Below are 23818 nucleotides of genomic sequence, written 5' to 3' on the forward strand. Positions count from 1 at the left end.
GACTCAACTTACGTCCACCCGCACTTACGACCGCCTCAGTCGTACCAAAATGTGGTCAAATTATGTATTTTTGAGTCCCAAAGTCAGTACTGTACACCGACAAAATTATCATCTGCAATTCACTTTAAAATGGCTGGCAAGCTTAAAAGTGAGTGTTTTGTGGTGCTGAGAAGAAAAAGACACCCAAATTTTCGATTTTCTGTGTGTTATTTAAGCATTTCCGACTTACGACCTGGATGTCGGTCCCTAACCCCGTCGTAAGTCGAGGAGTACCTGTATATCACAAAAACTGGTTTTTAGAAAAAACAGCTTATTTTATTTTTAATTTTATATTTTTTATTATAAATTTTATTTACTATGAATTATTATTATTATTATTATTATTATTATTATTATTACATTTTTGTCCCATAGGCCCCAATGTGGGACAGTGACCTGTGCCCGGGTGGGCTAATCCCCATAAAAATAAAATAAAAAAAATAAAAATAAAAATAAATAAATAAATACAAAATAAATAAATAAATAAAAATATGTCACCCTGATGTGGAAACAACAGAACCTATGTTGTGTGCTATGGAGGCAAAGTGGTCTCCTTCTTCAAGAACCAGCTAATGATCAGGAGGAGAAATGCCACACAACAAACACTTGACAGCTTCTTCTCTAAAAGGCAGCGCGAGTAAGATGATTCACCTCCGTCTTCCTCTCCAAAAAGGAGGACAGAGGATTTTCTTGTTAGAGAATCTGTCTCTCCAGAGGTTTCTGACATTATTATGGAAGGTGATTTGCTTTCCAAGAAGCATTAAAATGCTTCTCTTCTCCCTCCTCCTCCACCCCCACTTCCAATTCCCTTCCTCCCTTCAACTCAACCAGCAACAATCTACATACACACTTCAAAGTTTTAAAATATTTTACTGTTTTTTATTTATTATTGTCCAGTGAACTGTATAGAACTGTACAGTATTTTGTTCATATTTAATGTTTTGTTAGTTCTATTACCGGTAAACAGTATTTTGTATGTACTGTTTAATTAATTTAAAGGGAATTCTGTGAGTTGGAACCAATTACCCAATATCCCATTGAAATAATAGATTCAGTTAACGAGTGACTCTGTGGAACCAATTGTGCTTGTTGGAGGGACCACTATGTTATCATGCTAAACTATCATACCGTATATCTCGGCCTATAAGACGGAATTTGAACCTTAAGAAAATCAGCCCAAAATTAGGGGGCGTCTTAAATACCGGGTATAAAATTCTTACCTCTTACATATTGTTGTTTAGCGTGTCAAGAGTGGTGATGGAGAACATCGTAAAACACTCACACGGTCCTACCACTAATTATTTTATACTGAAACTTACATTTGGGAAGCTGGATTAAAAATAAGATTACCGGTATATTAAAATAATAAAAATGTATTATAAACCAGTCTTACATACCGTAAAATAACAACATACCCTGGTAATAAACGCAGCTATCATCATGCACCACCTGCCATTTGCCAGTGACGAGACAAAAAAGGAAGTGTTTTTTTTTACATCCAGCACTCGCTGTCACTACGCACTTCTAGGGGTCATTTTCCCGCTTGCCTTTGTGTTCGAGTTGGCCAATAATGCATTTCTTTACTGATAATAATACGTATTTCCCAAAAATAATTCATTTAGACTATTTTATTTACATTACTCTTCATAAGAAGTTCTCAGCGACACACCCACGCAGACTGTCGTTAGGCTTTACCTTGGGAGACCACGTAGGTTTTACAAATAATGATCGGAATAATAATTCCACAAATAAATATATTTATAACACACTCATAGCATTACCAGTATTATCTTTTTTTTTAAGGGGGATTACCCCACCCGGGCACAAGTCACTGACCCACATCGGGGTCTGGGGGCGAAAATATAATAATAATAATAATAATAATAATAATAATAATAATAATAATAATAATACAAATACAAATACAAATACTACTACTACTACTACTACTACTACTACTTTTTTACGTGGCCTCCAGCCTCCCCCAATAGCCACACCTTCGCCACCATTTATTTACCTTAATATTAACTATCCTAATACATAAGCAACTATCCTATCTGTGTTAAATTAGTTGAGCCGCAGATCGATGCGGCATTCGGTGACTGTAGCCTCATAGTCGATATCTGCAGCAGTTGACGGAGTAGGGGCAGAAGCTCTCGTTCCCCTGAGGCAGAGCAAAGCCGACCGAAGGAGAGAGAAGGACAGTCGACATCTCATCCAGGCTGTGACATAACTTCTGGGCTGCTGCTTCTGTTCGGAGATCAGCTCCGCGAGTCTGGCGTAGAAACATCTTGCGCTTGGGCCCATCCCACCAGAGGTTGTGAACACTAGCGGAGTGAAGCTGCCTTGATCGACACTTTGAATTCTCTCCCCATATGCCCTTCTCTTGTCGTTCTCGTTCCTCCTATGTGCAGCATCGAGAGCTAGGTTACGGTGACAAACGGCCATGGGATCAAAAATCCTGATGTCGAAGAAGGCTCGCTGTCCCCGCGTCCAGAATCCTCGAGCACTGACGTCCACACGGGCTTCGTTAGATGTGTTTGAAGTCCTGTGTTGGAGGATCTCGCCATCCAGTGGAAGGAGGGTCGGTTCTACCATGACGTCCCGGCAGGTTTCCTTCAACATATTTGCTGTGAGATCCCTTACCTCGTCATGCCTCATGCATATGAAGCCCCCCTTCTTGCAAACCATGGCGTGATCGCCATCATAGGAATAGCCACACACGCATTGGGAGGGCAAACCATCTACTGGCCAACCGTACCTTAGAGCAATGGCATCTGTAAATTCTTGTTTGTTAAGGCTACTACTACTACTACTACTACTACTACTACTACTACTACTACTACTACTACTACTACTACTAATAATAATAATAATAATAATAATAATAATAATAATAATAATAATAATAATAATAATAATAATAATAATAATTATTCATAGTAAATAAAATTTTTAATAAAAAATTCAAAATTTAAAATAAAATAGTAATAATAAAGAGCCAAAATAAATACAAAAATGAAAAAAAGATTAAAAGTGAGAAACAATATACAGTATAGACTTCATTTACGCGGTCAATTGAACCCGTAGAGGTCCGCGTAAAACGAGAAACACGTAAACGAAATAACAGAACATATGGGATTAAGTGAAAGAGAGACTGGGCTGACCCCCAATCTACACTTTTTCAGACTTAATACGTACGTTCTAGTAAAAATAACATCTTAATTTTATGATGGTATGCACACACAATTAATATTTAAGAGAAATACAGTCGCCGGTTAAAGTCCATTCAAATAATGGACTCAACTTCCCCTCCTACGCTCGCTGGGTCCTTCCCTCCCTACCAGAGAAATGTTTGGGGAGAAACCATTATATTTACATTTTTAGTAATAAATAGTACCTCAGACTAAAGTTAGGAAAATATAATTGACATTGCTTGATTCCTTGCAGGACAGGGAATATTTTGAATGTAAACGTCATATATTTTGCACAAAAGATAATTTTTTTTGCTCATTTTCATCATCTTCTTAAATTAGATCTAAAATTTGTATGCATAATGCAAATTTTAGGATGTTTATATTTAAAATAATCACCATCTTGTAAGAATTCCAGCAATGTAAATTATATTCTGGCCGGGTAATTTGTATGAATTTTATGAGCTAAAAACAAATATCTTCACTAAATAAACAAATTATACTTCACCCAGACACTATCTGTCAATCAAAATACCCCACCTCCGCTCCCCCCTCTTCCCACGCTCGCTGGGTCCCGCCCTCCCTCCCTACCCCCCCACCTTCCTTCCCTACCAAAGATATGTTTGGGGAAAAACAGCATACAGTTTTACCCCGCTTAACGCGCTTTCACTTAACGCGTTTTCGCATATACGCGGTGCCTTGCCAAAGCTGAACTTTCACTTAACGCGGGTTTTTTCCACATATACGCGGTGAGTGTCCGAGACGCTATTTTTAGATTTGCCCCACCCGCCACCCTGCCTGACTGCCTGTTTTAGCTCATAAAATTCATACAAATTACCAGGCCAGAATATAATTTACATTGCTGGAATTCTTATAATTTGGTGATCATTTTGAATATAAACATCATATATTTTGCTTTAAACTTACAATTTTTAGATAAAAATTTTTCTCTAGGTAACTATGGTATCTTTTGTCCAAAATATATGACATTTATATTCAAAATATTCCTGGTCTTACAAGGAATCCAGCAATGTCAATTATATTATCCTAACTTTAGTTTGAGGTATTATTTATTAAAATTTAGTGGTTATCCCACACATCTCCTTGGGACGGTTGGTGGGGGGTGGGGGGGAGGGAGGGACCAACCGACCATCTGTTACCGTGTGAAGAATTATTATTTTTTTTTATTAACTGAAGATATTTGTTTTAGCTCATAAAATTCATACAAATTACCCGGTCAGAATATAATTTACATTGCTGGAATTCTTATAATTTGGTGATCATTTTGAATATAAACATCATATATTTTGCTTTAAACTTACAATTTTTAGATAAAAATTTTTCTCTAGGTAACTATGGTATCTTTTGTCCAAAATATATGACATTTATATTCAAAATATTCCTGGTCTTACAAGGAATCCAGCAATGTCAATTATATTATCCTAACTTTAATCTGAGGTATTATTTAATACTAAATGTTAAAAACTCTGGAAGGGAGGATTGGTGGGGGGTGGGGGGAGGGTTGGGACTGACCGCGCGGTTGGAAGAGGGGGGGAGGCAAGGTGGGGTACTTTGATTGACAGATAGTGTCGTGAAGATTATTTTTTTTTTATTAACTGAAGATATTTGTTTTAGCTCATAAAATTCATACAAATTACCCGGTCAGAATATAATTTACATTGCTGGAATTCTTATAATTTGGTGATCATTTTGAATATAAACATCATATATTTTGCTTTAAACTTACAATTTTTAGATAAAAATTTTTCTCTAGGTAACTGTTATCTTTTGTCCAAAATATATGACATTTATATTCAAAATATTCCTGGTCTTACAAGGAATCCAGCAATGTCAATTATATTTTCCTAACTTTAGTTTGAGGTTATCCCACACATCTCCTTGGGACGGTTGGTGGGGGGTGGGGGGGGGAGGGAGGGACCGACCGACCATCTGTTAGCCGGCTGTGTAGTGTGAGAGGGGGAGGGAGTTGAGTCCATTATTTGAATGGACATTAACTTGGTGACTGTATTTCTCTATTTCTCTTAAGTATTAATTGTGTGCATGTACCATCATAAAATTAAGATGTTATTTTTACTACAACATAGGTATGTGCCTTCAAAAAGTGGAGTTTGGGGGTCGGGCCGGTTTCTATTGGAATTAATCCCATATGTTCTGTTGTTCACTTAACGCGGATTTCACTTAACGCGGGACCCTCTGGGTTCAATTGACCGCGTTAAGTGGGGTACAACTGTATTTACATTTTTATTAATAAATAGTACCTCAGACTAAAGTTAGGATAATATAACTGACATTGCTGGATTCCTTGCAGGACAGGGAATATTTTGAATGTAAACGTCATATATTTTGCACAAAAGATAAAATTTTTGCTCATTTTCATCATCTTCTTAAATTACATCTAAAATTTGTATGTAATGCAAATTTTAGGATGTTTATATTTAAAATGATCACCATCTTGTAAGGCTTCCAGCAATGTAAATTAAATATTTTATGAGCTAAAAACATATATATCTTCAGTAAATAAACAAATTATACTTCACCCACGTAAATGATGAAATTTACAGCATAATTAAAACATTTCGTTCTGGCAAGGTGCTGCGTAAATGACCAAACGTGTAAACAAAAACCACGTAAATCCAGACTATACTGTAATGTATGTATGTTGTGTTGTCAAAGTAAGAGAAACAATTGAAACTGCAATTGTGTGTAAATGAGGCAGAAAGTCAGATCAGCAACCTGGGATTTGGTCAAAATTTTTGTGATGACATATGGAAGTAGGGTCTACCATTAGACATTACATTATGCTTTCAATATCTTCCCAGGCAGTAGTATCTCCCTGTTTGGTAGCTGCCTACTACCTACACAATTTTTAGTAATATTACTTTGATACATGATAAATTAGACAAGAAATGAAAATAAACAAACAAAATTTAATTACCAAGACGCTTCCCATTGGCCGCTGTAAGACGGGGGAGATAGGGCTATTTTTTACCGTCTTTGTGTCCGAAATGGCCAGTAATGCATACCAGTACATTTACTGATCATAAGACTTATTTCCTATAAATAATTCAATTAAAATTTATTTTTTTACAAAGACTATTCAGTAAATGACTGCGATAATTCTTGAAACTACCGACAGTGGTAGTTTTCTTCATGCTAAATTTAGGATGAGAATGAAGAAAAAGTCACGTCATCTGATTCGGAGTTTGATCCTTAATGATGATGCAACCATAAATGTATCAGGTAAACTTCACCTACCGGGTATAGCCTCCCTTTGTCGCAAGGCAAGTTTATAAATTAAAGAAAATACTTGCACTGTGTTTAATATATTACAGTATATTATAAATAAATAAATAAACAAATAAATCGGTAAATCCATTTCAAGTAAATGGAAAAATTTTACTCGACACCGACATTAGTTCCAGTTAAATAACAGACGCTTAAGTGACATCACTAGTGTTTACACTACACCAGCCGGTAACATTTGATGCCATTACTTGAAGTGAATTGGCCTTATTTTAAATAACCAAGGATGTGTAAACAGCACTGGTCAGTGGGATGGTTGGTAAAGGACTACTGGGTCAGTAAGCTCCCAATGGTAAGTGTCACATTTGGGGTACTGGTCTTGTACAGCGAATAGAGCTCAAAACCTACTTTTTAAATGGAAATTTTGGGGGTCGTCTTATACACCCCGTAGCCTTGTAGGCCGAGATATACGGTATGTCTAATGTTATGTGTTGGGGTTATATTCCTACAGGTTATTTTGCATTATATTTTTTTGACAAATTATACATAATGAAAACAAATAAAAAACACTTATTAGAGATGAATGATAATATTGACCAATGAGGGCAGCTACCCGGTAATTACAGACATGGTTGTTAATGCTGAGGTATTCTTCAAAAAAGATTTTTGAGATTTTTTTTTATAAAAAAGTCATACCAAAAATGTGAAATGCCACAAAATTGAATTACGCTGTAAATATTTTATTTAAAAAAAAATTATGATTGAAATATTTAAAAATTATGTTAAATGCTGAGTTTTACTGGCACTATATTTCAAACAGTTACCGGTATAGTATTTGCTAATTGAAAAAAATAAAATTTAAAAGAAAAATATGAAAATGTCAGAAATGGTGATGTACGTTGTGCCTAACAATATCCACAGCTTGTTACCCTTTTCTAAATGCCTCAACACATGGACAGGCATGAATTTCAACCCCACAGAAATAATAAACATTTCCTGGTTGGGAAACAATACCTGGTTGATTCCTCGGACAATCTTAAGGCTCCGTTCTATGGAAGGGTCGTGGTCAACAATGAAATCAGTTACAGTAGAATGTCGATATAACATGAGATACGTTTCAAGAGAGGTCGCTTTAAACCGAATTCACACTAAATTGAAGTGTTGTTTCAATGGACAATTTAGTTTGGTACTTGAGAGAAACACAAAATACTATAATGACTGAGAATCTACCCAGATGCACCTCCGCCCATCTCCTAGAATAAACAAAACATTGTTTTTTGTAGTATTATGTTAAATCAAACACTCATAAATTAACACAGCTAAAATTATGGGACGTGAAATGGTCTGTTTACTAGTGATCAGCTGATGGGAAGATGGGGGAAGGGTGAGGTGATATGTGTGACAGTTGATGCCAAGGTCTAGTGCTTATTTATTTATCTGTCCTTAAGAGTGACTAAGTATTTTCTCTTATAAAATGTCACTGAACTCAAAGGGCTAAAATTTTAATCTCTTGGGCAAAATATATGACGTTTATATTCAAATTATTCGCGGTCTTGCAAGGATTCTAGCAATGCAAATCATATTCACCTAACTTTAGTCTGAGATATTATATAAGATAAAAACTTAAAGCCTAAAACCACCAAACCCTGGGTGGGAAGATGGGAGGGGAGGGAGAAAGGGGAGGTGACATGTTTGACAAATGCGCCAAAGGTCTAGTGAAGTACTTATTTGTTTATTTATGTCCTTTAGATGGAGTTTTTGTTTTTTGTTTATAAAATGTCACAAAAGTGACCGAGGAGAATATAATTTACATTACTCGAATTCTTATAAGATACAGGTAGTGATTAATTTGAATATAATCATGCTATAGTTTGCACTAGACAAAAATTTTAGTAATCATTTAGTACATTATTTTGAGTACATGTACAGTACAGCTTTGCCCTTAGGACAGTGTAGCGTGCCCAGAGAAACATTAAGTGCGAATTTTAAAATATGATGCACCAGATTGACTCGTGCAAAATAGGAAAAATTTGATTTAAATTAAAACATTGTACTTAATTGTGGGTGTCATTTTAAATCAATAATCTTAAATTAAATCGCTTTAAATTGACGTTCTACTATACCATCTTTACCTATCGGAATAGTTCACCAAAATTGTTCAAACCCCAACTTTTTTGCTGCAATTCCATAATTTCTTCTTCATCTGCCTCAACACTTTTTACCAACTCTTCCAAATCCTCTTCTGTCAGTTCCTCTCCATGCCCATCAATCAGCTCTTCCACATCTTCAGCAGCCATGTCCACAAACTCCTCACCACCCAATTGACGTACAACACTCACAATGTCATTCACATCCTTTACTGTAGACAGAAATCCCTGGAAGTTATTCACACAGTCAGGCCATAAGGTTTGCCAACAAGCATTCACTGTCTCTGGTTTCAGCTCATTGAATGCTTCACTGGTGTTGGTAATGCAGTCTGCAATGCAGTACTCCTTCCAACACTGGAAACTGACTCCTTAGTGCACGACTGTATTCCTATACCAAGCAACCGACCAGCCACAGCAGCACTCATCCCCTCTTTTAACTTATCTAATAATTCAACTTTCTTTGTCAGGGTCATCACTGACTTCTGCCTTTCACATTTCACTCCACTAGCATCACTAGCACTGACACTAGGCAGTCTTTTAGGGGCCATTTCACACAGAAACACTGAAGTTTTGAGAGTACAACATGAGATGCTGCATGGGGTGATTTGTTGCACTGCAGGAAAAGACTTGCAAGCTAGTCACCATAGCCAGCATCTGCTTACCGCGAATCGTCGAAATAGCGAATGGCAAGGGTCTACTGTACTGCACAGAAAAAGGAGGAATTTATAGTTAGCCATAAAATAATCATTTTGTAATGCCTCGGAAACAGTACCCTGTAAGCATGCAGATTTCTATTTATGTAAGGAATATAAAAAAAAATGTAGGACGGACTGACATATTTCTTTTTGGCTGGGCTAAAGCCAGGCAGTTCCCCTTTCAAGTGATATCAGAGATCCTATCATACATGTGATAAAATTTTTTACAAATTTCATATTGTTTATGTAATTTGAGACTTCAAGCTTGTATGGATCATTTAGATTACAACATTAATGTCAGACATAACTTGTGGGTGTTACTCGACAGTTGAGAAAAGTAATTTTTTTCTTGATTTACTCTCAAACAATTACCAAAATTATTTACATGTACGAATTAAGCCAATTCAAGAGAAAAAAATTCTGCAGATAGAGACTGTACTCATGGCACTGAAAATACTACTAAAGTACAGTACTATATTATATCGTAACTTACATTCCACTTATCCATAATGATATAAGGAAAATGAGGTACAGCAGTCGCTTGATCATCTTCTATGTTACCAGTGAGCCTCTCGGTTGAATGAGTACCTGAGAACACATAAAAAAAATATAACACACAGTATTACAGTGAAAAACAAAGAGTTTGTGGTTCTCTGAGTAACATGAGTACAAATCTGTGTGTAGTAAGAGGTGCAACTTAACAAGAAAAACTTATAACAACATACAGTACATAGTACTCTGCAATAAAAATAATAATACCTGTAATAATAATAATAATAATAATAATAATAATAATAATAATAATAATAATAATAATAATAAATATTATTAATAATAATGGTATTATTTTAGTTTCGATCATCCAGAGAATCTTAGTACTCAGAAGTTTAGACAATTCAAAGACACTTTTCTTCTATAGCATTTGCGTCGCAAATTATTCATTTCCGAGAAAATCACAATAATTTGTTGGGGAGGCAGTGAATTTTTTCTACATTCATTGTTGATGTTACCAGTGTTGTCAGAGAGCTCAGATGTGTTCGTATGTTGGGTACTAGTCTCCAGTATAGGGTTTTAGGTGGGGAATATCACAAATACTAGTAATTTTTGACAGATATGAAGGTCAAAATCATTCAAAACATATCAAAACCACCCTAACCTAATCTAATTCAAAACATGTTAAAAAATGTCGGAAAAACATAGTGATCCCTCGGTTAACGAGCGCCTCGGTTAACGAAATTTCGGTTAACGAATTACCTTCCATAAGATTAACTTCGGTTAACGAGCATTCCCTCTATTAACGAATTCCTCACGAGCGCCCCTCAACATGTTTTCGCTTGCACACTAGCTGTCGGATAAGTCCGCCAAAACAGTAATCGGTTCTAGGGCTTAAATTCCTCACTATTCTAGTAAATATCAAGAAGTTTGTACTATTCAATAATTTTAAAAGTCTTATATTAAAATTTTTAGTCATTTTAACAATTATTTAACAATTTAAGTACAGGGAAACTAGTTTTTAGCGCGCCAAACAGCCTGTCAACACACCATACAGGCGTCAGTCTGTGTCTTTTCAGTGGAGGTAACATCTTGCTTCAGACTCTCTTCAGCAAAAATGCTTTTTTTCTGTTTCCAGTCAAATTATTGGTCATTTTGAAATATATTTTACATATTGATAATATATAGCATAGTGCAGTGTTGATTTAAAGAAAATAATCTTGAATTACACCAAGTGAACTAAAATTTTATGGGTGATATGGCGGCATGGGGTGACTTCTCTTCCACCCGAATGCCTTCTCTTCTCCCTTCTCCTCCACCCCCATTCTAATTCCCATCATCATCATCAACCAGGAGCCTTCTATATGTACACCTCAAAGTAAGTTTACTTTACTGCATTTATTTTTCATTTGTATGTAATTTTCGGTGAGCTGGAACCAATTACCCAAAAACCCATTGAAACAATGGTTTCGGTTATCGAGTTTTTCGGTTAACGAGCAGCCTTCTAGAACGGATTGTGCTCGTTAACCGAGGGACCACTGTAGTTTGGATATCTGAATACATGGATGACCGAAACTAAAGTTTTACCAATAATACTGTATACTACTCTGGAGCAGTATCACAGGTTAACCAGGACTCATTATATTTTTCTACAAATGACAACTTCTTTCTCACCTTAAAAATGGATTGGCAATGTTCATATTTTTTTTTTTCACACTTCTTGTTACAGTATAAATAAATAAATCTGCTCCATACACCATGACGCCATTTGAGGCATTTGAACTGTTGACAAATGCTTCCCAGTGACTGACCAAATACAATGAAAATTGTTTTGCTGCTGAGAGTATTAAAGGGGCCACATCTCCTTAAATATAATTTCCCACAAAAATAAAGGTCAATTTGGTTTTTAACACCATTAAAAAATTATATACAGTTGTACCCCACTTAACGCGGTCAATTGAACCCAGAGGGTCCCGCGTTAAGTGAAATCCGCGTTAAGTGAACAACAGAACATATGGGATTAATTCCAATAGAAACCGGCCCGACCCCCAAACTCCACTTTTTGAAGGCACATACCTATGTTGTAGTAAAAATAACATCTTAATTTTATGATGGTACATGCACACAATTAATACTTAAGAGAAATAGAGAAATACAGTCGCCAAGTTAATGTCCATTCAAATAATGGACTCAACTCCCTCCCCCTGTCACACTACACTGCCGGCTCTTCCCTCTCAGAGAAATTTTTGGGGGAAAACCACTAAATTTTAATAAATAATACCTCAAACTAAAGTTAGGATAATGCAATTGACATTGCTGGATTCCTTGTAAGACCAGGAATATTTTGAATATAAATGTCATATATTTTGCACAAAAGATAACATAGTTACCTAGAGAAAAATTTTTATCTAAGATTTGTATGTTTAATGCAAAATATATGATGTTTATATTCAAAATGATCACCAAATTATAAGAATTCCAGCAATGTAAATTATATTCTGACCGGGTAATTTGTATGAATTTTATGAGCTAAAACAAATATCTTCAGTTAATAAAAAAAAAATAATCTTCACGACACTATCTGTCAATCAAAGTACCCCACCTTGCCTCCCCCCCTCTTCCAACCGCGCGGTCAGTCCCAACCCTCCCCCCCACCCCCCACCAATCCTCCCTTCCAGAGTTTTTAACATTTAGTATTAAATAATACCTCAGATTAAAGTTAGGATAATATAATTGACATTGCTGGATTCCTTGTAAGACCAGGAATATTTTGAATATAAATGTCATTTATTTTGCACAAAAGATAACATAGTTAATTTGAGAAAAATTTTTATCTAAAATTTGTATGTCTAATGCAAAATATATGATGTTTATATTCAAAATGATCACCAAATTATAAGAATTCCAGCAATGTAAATTATATTCTGGCCGGGTAATTTGTATGAATTTTATGAGCTAAAACAGGCAGTCAGGCAGGGTGGCGGGTGGGGGCAAATCTAAAAATAGCGTCTCGAGCCGGACACTCACCGCGTATATGTGGAAAAAATCCGTGTTAAGTGAAAGTTCAGCTCTGGCGAGGCACCGCGTATATGATAAAACGCGTTAAGTGAAACCGCGTTAGGCGGGGTAATACTGTATATACAGTGGTCCCTCGGTTAATGAATTACCTTCCATAAGAATATTAAATTCGGTTAACGAACAAAAATTCGGTTAACGAAATTTTTACGAAAATGTTTCGTCATGCTTTGGCTTGCTCACCAGCTGGAAGATTAGTCCACCAATACAGAAATAGGTTCTAGGGCTTACATTCGTTCCCATTTGAGTAAATATCAAGAAGGTTGTACTATTCAATAATTTTCCAAGTTTTATATTAAAATTTTTAATCATTTTAACACATATTTAACATAACTGCAGTACAGGGAACTAGTTTTTGATGCGCCAATCAGCCACTTCACTAACCCAGCAAGGCCTCAGTCTGTATTTCTGTTCAGTGGAGGAAGCATCTTGCTTCTGGGTCTCTTGAACACAGAGTATTTTTACATTTTTACAGTACAATTATTGGTCATTCTGAAATTTATTTAACATATTGACAATATTGTAGGTTATGTATCTATGCTACTGTGCCAAGTAGCAACCTTGTAAATAAGCTACTGTGCCGAGTAGCATTTATATATATAATTACGTGGCAACACTGCACGTGTTATGTGGCAACATTGCCCCGAGGCTGCCATATGGCAAGGCAGTCTCAGTCTGACTGTGTGAGCCGTGCATGGCACACGCTAGTCACCACTTGTATTTCTCTCATCCATAATAAACGGACTTCAGTGTTACCCGGTGTTTCCCTACCCATCACTGCATTCTTCAGGGAACACTTGTAACCATCAAATATATAGTACAGTGCAGTGTTGATTTAAAGAAAATAATCTTGAATTACACCTAGTGAACTTAAAATTTTATGGGTGAAATGACGGCATGAAGCATGGGGTGATTTCTCTTCCACCCCCACTCCCTTCTCCTCCACCCCCACTTCTAATTCCCATCATCATCATCAACAACCAGGAGCCGTCTACATACACACTTCAAAGTAAGTGTACTTTACTGCATTTATTTTTACTGTGTATGTAATTTTCGGTGAGCTGGAACCAATTACCCAAAATCCCATTGAAACAATGGTTTCGGTTAACGAAATTTTCAGTCAACGAACAACCTTCTGGAACGAATTGTGTTCGTTAACCGAGGGACCACTGTATATATTTTTTTAATAATAAACTTTCAATATGACATAAAACTAATATTTATCCTATTCTATCCTCACCTAAAATAATAGTTACCGGTGTAGATATATGAGACAAATATGCTGTAATATGTAACTGTACTATTTACCATTATTGATTCAGGTCTCTGTATTATATGTTATAATCATACTCCCTTTTGTCACTGAGTGTAGTTCAGACTTTTGGCACATGCGTGCTGTACGCGCATGCGCAGATAGAGATACCCAGAGAGATTCCAAGACAGGACGCTGTTTCCCCTGTCTTAACTCCTTTTGTGTGTTTGTCCCAGAAATAGAACTTACGAACTTGACATCAGTGTGTTTCCTTCACCCCTGATTATAAGGATCATCTGAGTCTCCCACATGGCACAGTGTTTAGCTGGGACATCACATTATTCAGAATTGGAGTGGACACAGAAAATCTCTCGGAGTCGCCATCTTGTCAACTCCTCCTGTCTAGTGGTTCTCGGCGCGTACCTCAACACGATATTCCTGGATTTACAGTGCATTGTTGTGAAGTGCTTTTTCAGTGTTGTGTGTGCCCTTTAGTGTCTTTAAAGTGTTTCCCTGTGTTCCTGCACTTTTTACAAAAGAGGGAAGCCTATTCAAGACCTATGGGAGAGCTCAAGTTTTGACATCCACCCCCGTTCGTGTTTCGACTGGCACTGGCGAGTGAGCCAGCCATCCCGCGCTGGCGCCTGCCCGAGTACACGCACGAACGAACGAACGCACACACACACACTCACAGACGCTCGCAGATATCTTCCATTTAAAGACGATTGCTTTTCTGCTCACTTATTAATTACAGTAATTGTGAGAGAAATAAACCAAGCCATATGGAAGATCAGGAATTTATTAGGTTTTCTTCAGATACCCAACAAGACCAACTTCAGACGGATGTCGGTGCAGTAAGTGGACTCCAAGTGGAGCGGAAAGTGGATCAAGCGGCCCCACCCACCCTTAGCCCCCACTACACACGTCCGCAATCTGCCACAGGTGTCGACTTCCTTCATTTAATTCAGTTTTTGGAAGAAAACCGACGACAAGACGACATCAGGAGGCGACAGGAAGACGATGAACGAAGACGTGAAGAGGATCACAGACGTCAACAAGAAAATGCCAGATTCAGTGCCATTATCGAGTTGTTGGCACCTGTTACCCTTCAAGCAGCTACTACACCTGCCTCTTCGTCCACAGGTGCACCTGCAGGGTCCTCTTCAACTTCTTTGCCCCCCCCACAGAAAGCACTCGCTCAGAGTCCACCGCCACTCCAAGCTGATGCCTCGTTCCAGGTATTCCGTGAATGGCGTCGGAGGTGGGACGATTATTCGATGATGGTCGATTTATCAAGGTTGCCTAGGGAGAAACAGCTGATCCAGATGAGGATGTGTCTCACCCTAGAGACGCAACGTATCCTGGAGCACACCCTGCAAATTCCCCACGACACAGACAAGACTGTGAAGGACGTCTTGGATGCTTTACAGACGCATATCAAGGGTCTCCGCAACGAAGCTCTGCGTAGGAGAGAACTTCTCAGTTGTAAGCAGCTGGAGGGTGAGTCATTTGCCGATTTTTACGTACGACTCAGACGCATCGCTGAGGAGGTTGACGTTTGTCCTGGGAACTCGTCGACTTGTGAGGAAACACAGCTGAAGATGATTATCCTCATGGGCGTGCGGGACGAAGAGCTTATTCAGAAGCTTATCTCCCTCGACACTGCCTCCTCTCTACAGGATGTTGTCACCACCTGCCGCTCTTACGAAGCCACCAGAAGTGCGACTTCTGCCATTCGTGGTTCATCTAACCAGCTGTGTGCCATCTCCGCATATAAGAAGAACAAAGGACGTGACCGGACTTCAGCTTCACATCCGACTTCAGCTTCGCATCACTCTTCAGCATCACTTCAGACTGCAACGCCAGGTCATTCCTGCCAGTATTGTGCTCGTCGGCATGGTTCTGAATGCCCTGCCGCTGACAGCACCTGCAATAACTGTGGCCGTCGTGGTCATTGGGCTAGGACACTGAAGTGCCCTGCCAACAACGTTCAGTGCCGCTCCTGTAGCCGCATTGGACACTATGACAAATGCTGTCAGTCACAGAAGAAGAATAATACTACTTGCAAGTCTCAGGCGGCGAAGAACAAGCGCTGTCGTCGCGTGGGATCCTCTTCTTCCCCTGTCAGCAAGACACCTCAGCCCATCTGTGTTCACCTGTCATACGGCGACATTACATCCCGTATCCAAATGCTTCCTGACACAGGTGCGGACGTCACAGTCATCGGCACAAGACACCTCGACATTCTGCGGATTCCTAGGAGCAGCTTGCAACCACCGTCAACTTCTACAACGCTCACCGCAGACGGTTCTACAATGGCACCTGCTCTGGGTACATTTCAGGCTACCCTCACCCTAGGTAAGCAGTCATGTTCTGCCAGGATTCAGGTCCACAAAGGTGTTCAGATGCCACTACTGTCTTATGGCCACTGTCAAGAGTTGGCCATAATATCTCCAGACTTCCCCAAGCCAATTCTGGAAATAAAACATGTCAACAGGTGCAAGGAGCTGCCCCTCCCACCCAATACGTCACCTTCTGCAGCCAGGGAGTTCTTCCTACTGCAATTCAAGGACGTGCTGGTTTCCAAGGAGGACCTCAAGACGGCTCCACTCAAGCCAATGGCTGGCTCCCCCATGAGAATACACCTGAAGGATGACGCAGTACCTTTCGCCATCCACACACCGAGACAGATACCCTTCACTTTCCAGAGCCAAGTTAAGAAGGAACTCGACTCTATGGTAGCCCAGGGGATCATTAAGCCTGCTGGTGACGACCCCTCGGATTGGTGTCACCCCATGGTAGCAGTCGCCAAGAACATTACTGGAGTTCGTATCACAGTCGACCTCACCAAGCTGAATAGCCAAGTTTCCCGCCCGACCCACCCTTCACCGACACCCTTCGCCGTTATACGCAGTGTGGACCCGAAGGCAAGGTACTTTACTACAGCAGATGCCTTATGTGGGTACTGGCAGATGGAACTTGCGGAAGAAAATCAGCACCTCACGACGTTCATCACACCGTACGGCCGATTTCAGCACTGCAGAGGACCTATGGGTTTCGCGGCTACTGGCGATGCTTTCTGCCTCCGTGGTGACATGGCCCTTTAGGGTGTGGCGAACTGTGTCAAGGTCATCGACGACGTGCTCTTATATGACGAGGATTACTCCACGCATCTTGAGCGTATTCACCAGATGCTCACCAGGTGCCGCAAGTACGGGATCACCCTCAACAAGGATAAGTTTGTGGTCGCCGCACCTAGTGTGAACTTCTGTGGGTACACCCTCTCAGGCAAGGGCATCTCGGCTGATCCTGGAAAGGTCAGCGCGATCCGGGACTTCCCAACTCCTGCCAACCTGACCGACCTCCGCTCGTTCATGGGCCTGGTAAACCAGTTGGCTGAGTTCACCCCCGACATCGCCGCTGCAGCACAGCCCCTACGCCCCCTGATGAGCCCCAAGAGAACATTCACCCGGACAGCTGACCATGATGAGGCATTCCGTCGCGTCAAGACAGCTCTCCTTAGCCCACCTGTTCTCGCTTCCTTCGACCCGGCCCTGCCAGTCGTCCTCCAGACTGATGCCTCTCGCCTCTACGGGATTGGATACGCTCTGCTACAGGACCACGGCAATGGACGCCTTCGTCTGGTTCAGTGTGGCTCTCGGTTTCTCACTGACGCCGAGACTCGCTACGCCACCATCGAACTGGAGCTGTTAGCCGCCGTCTGGGCCATGTCCAAATGTAGGTTGTATCTGATCGGCCTACAACACTTCAACCTCATGACGGATCATCGGTCACTCATCCCGATCCTGAACCACTACTCCTTGGATGCGGTCGAGAATCCCCGCCTCCAACGCCTTAAGGAGAAGGTCTCGCCCTACCTCTTCACAGCTGTGTGGCGTGCTGGCAAGCTGCTCTGCATCCCTGATGCTTTGTCACGAGCCCCAGTCAGCCACCCCACACCAGAGGACGAGATCGCATGTGCTGATGCTACTGCACACCTCAGGACTGTAGTGACCGTGAACGCCGTCATCTCAGAAGAGTCTCCACCGCAGGACGCCGACAGGACTCTTCAGGAACTCCGAGCCGCGGCAAGAGCGGACCCTTCGTACATCCGTCTACTGAACTGCGTGACCTCGGGATTTCCCTCCAACCGGTACGACTTACACAGCTCTTTACTCCCATACTGGAAGATGCGGGACGACCTCTATGCTGATGGCGACCTCGTCTTGTATGGAGCAAGAGTTGTGGTTCCTGCCGCCCTCCGCCGCCGCACTCTAGCCCACCTGCACGACAGCCACAGGGGTGTGGAAGCTACGAAGCGCCGGGCGAGACAAGCTGTTTTTTGGCCAGGCATCAACTCCGACATCGCTAGTTCCGTTCAAGTCTGCGAGCCATGCCAGGTGCTGCAGCCTAGTCAGCAGCAGGAACCCCTCATGAACAACGACAACCCTACGAGGCCCTTTGAGTCCGTCTCTGCGGATTTCTTCGTTGTGGCGGGAAAGTCCTTTCTCGTCATCGCCGACCGGCTCTCAGGTTGGCCTGTTGTCGTTCCCTGCGGAGGCAACACTACTGCCTCTCATACAGTACGTATGTTCTGTGGCTACTTCCGGGAAGTTGGTGTCCCTCTCCGCCTGAGGACTGACGGCGGGCCCCAGTTCACCAGCAACGACTTCCGGGACTGCATGGAGCGATGGGGAGTTTATCATGTGGTGTCCTCGCCACATTATCCCCAGTCCAATGGACATGCCGAGGCTGCCGTAAAGTCCGTCAAGCATCTTATCCTCAAGACGGCACCCTCAGGCAACATTGACTGAGAAGTTTGACCAGGGTTTATTGGAATTGCGGAATACCCCCAACTTCACAGGTCGCTCCCTAGCACAGACGTTATACGGCCACCCACTACGGTCATGTGTCCCTGCCCATTCTGAGTCCTTCTCGAGGGAGTGGCAGGCCAAGACCAAGGACTGCGATCGTCGTGCAGCCGCCCGTGCTGACCAGGTAAAGGCACAGTACGATCAGCACGCCCGACCCCTTCCCAGGTTGAGTATCGGGCAAACAGTTCGGGTTCAAGACCCGACGTCTCACCGCTGGGACAAGGTCGGGTTTGTCATGGGCTGCGGCAAGACCAGGGATTACGAGGTCCGTCTCCCTAGTGGTCGGGTATGGTGGTGGAATCGCCGCTTTCTTCGTTCAGTACCGTCCCCTAGTGGTGAACCCCTCCCCCATATCCCTGTGAACCCTTGCTTGGACGAGAAAAGTAAGTCCTCATTCAATGACCCCCCAGTTTTCCCACATCACTCTCAAAGGCTCATGGAAAAAGAGTCCGCTCGAGATTGCACTACGAGCGTGAGGGGGAGGGAGGTGTAGATATATGAGACAAATATGCTGTAATATGTAACACTACTATTTACCATTATTGATTCAGGTCTCTGTATTATATGTTATAATCATACTCCCTTTTGTCACTGTGTTAGTTCAGACTTTTGGCACATGCGTGCTGTACGCGCATGCGCAGACAGAGATACCCAGAGAGGTTCCAAGACAGGACGCTGTTTCCCCTGTCTTAACTCCTTTTGTGTGTTTGTCCCAGAAATAGAACTTACGAACTTGACATCAGTGAGTTTCCTTCACCCCTGATTATAAGGATCATCTGAGTCTCCCACAACCGGTATCTTGTATTTTAATTTCTGAAAAAAAATCTCTGAACAGAACCACTTGCAGTCTGGTGAATGGTCACTCACATAAATTAATCATGACAAACGGAGGCAGTACTTCCGCACACAGAAAACACAAAAAATCCTAAGTGATATGACACAAAATATTCTTCATTCACTTTTAGTCACTTTCACAATGGTAAGAAAGCTTTATTGTTCTAGGTATAATCCTTGAGCAGATGGCTAACACCAGAACGTGTTGTTCGATTTCGTTAATTTTTCCACAGATGTTATTTGGATGATAGTGAGTACAGTGTGCCCCCCAAGTTTGCCGATTTTTACTTCACAGTTCTTGGTTATTCGCGGATGACACCCTGGATGTGCCCAAGAACGTCTGTGGGTAGTTTTAAAGTTGCTCTCCTACTGCACCCATCTTTGGTCATCCTCTCTTAGGGATTATGGGGAAACTTTTGTCGTGGCCCTCGACAGCTCCAAAGCATTTGACAGGGTATGGCACAAGTCTTTGCTATCTAAACTTCCCTCTTTTGATTTCTCTCCCCCACTTTGTTTTCTCATCTCTAGCTTCCTTGAGAACCGATCCATGGCAGTTGTTGTCGGGGGATCGATCTCTCGCTCTTTCGCTACCAGTAGTGGTGTCCCACATGGTTCTGTTCTTTCACCTACTTTCTTCCTTCTTTTTATCAATAATTTACTTCACACTACAGTAAAACCCCGCTTTACGCGATTTCACTTTATGCCTTTCCACGTTACCCTGCCGAACACGGAATGCTCACTTTACGCGGTGCCTGTACTCTTTTACGCGGAGAGCAGAGCGGGCAGGGTGCGCACAAGGTCGCCCAGTCATCAAAACATTACCGAGTTCTTCACCCGCCACCCACCACAGCCGGCCCAAGTCAGTGATAGTGATAATGATAGTGAGGATATGGACTTAGAGGGGGTTTGACAAAGAGGCCCTGCAAGCCTCTGTGGTGGATAGTGATACAATTGATACAAGTGATACAGGTGAGGGCCAATAATCTGCCCTCTGCCTCGAAACCAACCCCCCCATCCCCGTGTGCCCAGCCATCTTTTCTACTAATGTAAGTGTTAAAAAACCTAATTTTATTGATATTTCTCTTAATTATTAATTGTGTGCATACCATCATAAAATTAAGAAGTTATTTTTACTACAACGTAGGTATTGTGTCTGAAAAAGTGGAGTTTGGGGGGTCGGCCCGGTCTCTATTTCAATTAATCCCATATGTTATGTTGTTCACTTTAAGCGGGCCGCCGTGGGTTCAATTGACCGCGTAAAGTGAGGGTTCACTGTACAGCTAATTCTATCCATTCTTAAGCGGATGATTCTACTCTTCTTCACATTTTCCCCTTCCTCCTAACTCTCAAACTAGATCTGTTTCTAGAACTGATATCTTTACTTCTATCAATGCGAATCTGTGCAGCATCTCTAAATGGGGAGGTACAAACTTGGTTAAGTTCAATAGTAATAAAACTCAATATTTACCAATTACACTTTGAAAATTAGACGATCTCCCACCAATTACATTTCAGGACGCTATCATCCTGCCAAATTCTGAAATAAGTATGTTAGGTCTCACCATTTCCTCCAATTTGTCCTGGAAATCACACATCCTTAGTATAGCTAAAGCTGCCTCCCGAAAGTTGGAAATGCTGTACAGATGCCGTAGCTACTTCACTCCTGAGCAGTTGCTCCAAGTATATAAGGGATTCATTCGTCCTAACTTGGAGTACTGCTCTCATATCTGGGGTGGCTCTTCTTCTGTCCAACTATTAGATAGGGTGGAATCAAAGGCATTTCATCTTATTAACTCTCCTCCTTTAGTCGACAATCTCTCTTCCCTTTCTCTTCGCCACAATGTTGCTTCACTCTCTCTCTTTTACAGGTACTTTAATGGGCAATGTTCGGTGGATTTGGCATCCTGTGTACCACCGGCAAGGCCGTAACACACGTCATGCCCACGGTGCCCACCGTTTCTCTGTGGATGTCAGTCACACGAGAATAACCCGTTATAGTACCTCCTTCTTTCCTCACACAGCCAAACTGTGGAATGCTCTGCCTTCTTCTGTGTTTCCATACTTATACAATCTGTCTCACTTTAAAAAGATGGTTTTCCGGCATCTTCGTGGTGTTGATTAACACAATATAACCTTTTTGTTCTCTATTTTCAATTTCTTTCTGTTCTCCCCAGGCCCTCAATCTGTAGGATTACTACAAAAACAAAAAACAAAAACCAAGTAAACGATATTGTAAGATGAAATGCCCTCCCCCCATAGTTATTAAAATGATAGACAATGCACAGAACCTAATAGAACCTGACCTAATCAACCAAAGGAACCTACCTAATCTAACCTACCTAATTCTCTCGAGGTAGACCCTGACATATGCAGAATTATTTTGATATCTGGTACAGTGGATATAACACAAGAGTCCAAAGAAGTAGCTACACAAACAGGGAGGCTTCCCTGGGAAAATATTGGAAGCATAATGTATTGTCTAATGGTAGACCCTTGCCATATGGCATCCAAAAATTGTGACCAAGTTCCAGGTTGCTAATGTGACTTTCTGCCTCATTTACACACAATTGCAAGGGTCTCAATTGTTTTTTACTTTGACAACACAACATAAACATATATTGTATCTCACTGATTTTTTCTTTATATATTATTATTATTATTATTGTTAATATTAATATTTTTTATTATTATTATTATTTATAGCCAGCCTGATGTGGTCAGTGACCTGCCCAGGTGGGCTAATCCCTAAAAAAAATAAAATAAAATAAAATAAGTGACCCCGAGAATCAACTCAATCCGTTCCAGAAGGTCTGTTAATCCGAAAAGTTTCAAGAATCATTTAATGTTTTTATGATTCCAGCCTTAAATTCAACAAAAATGGTAGAAAAGTTCACTTACTTTGAGGTGTATGTGTACGTCTGGATGATGATATTGATGATTTAGAATGAGGAGAAGGGAAAAAGAGAAGGCATTGGGTTGAAGAGAGTCACCCCATGGTGCCATTTCACCCATAAATTTTAGCTCTCTTGGTGTAATTCAAGATTATTTTTAAATCAACACTGCACTGCATTATATATTGTCAATATGTAAAATATATTTCAAAAGACCAATAATTTGTTTTTAGAGTCAAGACAAGACTCTATGTTCAGGGAGAGATCAATCCTGTTTATATGTTGGATGCCGCGATTAAACTAGTCACCAGTTATGTTCAATAATTGTTAAAATGACTAAAATTGAATATTAAACTTTTAAAATTATTGAATAGTATAAACTTCTTGATATTTACTAAAATAGTAAGAAATTTAAGCCTAGAACCAATTAATGTATTGGCGGACTGATACTAAAGCTGATTGCCTGGTCAGTTAGCGAAAACATGTTGAGGTCGGTTCGTAAGAACCCGTTAACGAATTTTTTTCGTTAACCGAATTGAAGATCATATGGAAGGCAGTTCGTTAATCGAAATTACGTTAACAGTGTTCGTTAAACGAGGGGTCACTGTATACTAAATCGCGATATATAATTACAGTACATGTAATCAATGGGAAAATAGGGTTAGGTTCTGGAGGCCAATAAAAGTGACCAAACTTGACATAAAATGGCACAGTCTAAAGTTAGCAGAATATAAATTGTATTGCTGGAATCCTTGTAAGACGGCAAATAATTTGAATATACCGGGGATACACATCATATATTTTACACGAGAGATAAAGATTTTAGTCCTTTGTACTAAAATGTACTAATTAGTACTAAAATTTTTGTCTATTGCAAACTATAGCATGTTTATATTCAAATTAATAACTACTTTACAAGAATTCCAGCAATGTTAATTATATTCTCTTAAGTCAATTCATTGACATTTAAGAAAAACATAAACTCCCCCTATAGGACAGATATATAAATACCATCAGGTAACCGTTGTCCTCCCGCCCCAGCTGTCATAATACATCACCTC

The 23818-nt window shown here is 40.4% G+C and overlaps 1 protein-coding gene across 4 annotated transcripts in view; it reads right to left on the reverse strand.

Annotated features, from left to right (window-relative positions):
* Positions 1–23818, reverse strand: part of LOC121870403 (lysophosphatidylserine lipase ABHD12-like) — a 152535-nt gene that overhangs the window by 102086 nt on the left and 26631 nt on the right. For all 4 annotated transcript variants that reach the window (XM_042372237.1, XM_042372240.1, XM_042372238.1 and 1 more), the window contains one exon: positions 9833–9927. In XM_042372237.1, the coding sequence (XP_042228171.1) occupies positions 9833–9888 (56 nt within the window). In that variant the 5' untranslated portion in view covers positions 9889–9927. The remainder of the gene's footprint in view (positions 1–9832; positions 9928–23818) is intronic.

Source organism: Homarus americanus, unplaced genomic scaffold (genome assembly GCF_018991925.1).
Source record: "Homarus americanus isolate GMGI-L3 unplaced genomic scaffold, GMGI_Hamer_2.0 scaffold40856, whole genome shotgun sequence".
NCBI lineage: Eukaryota > Metazoa > Arthropoda > Malacostraca > Decapoda > Nephropidae > Homarus > Homarus americanus.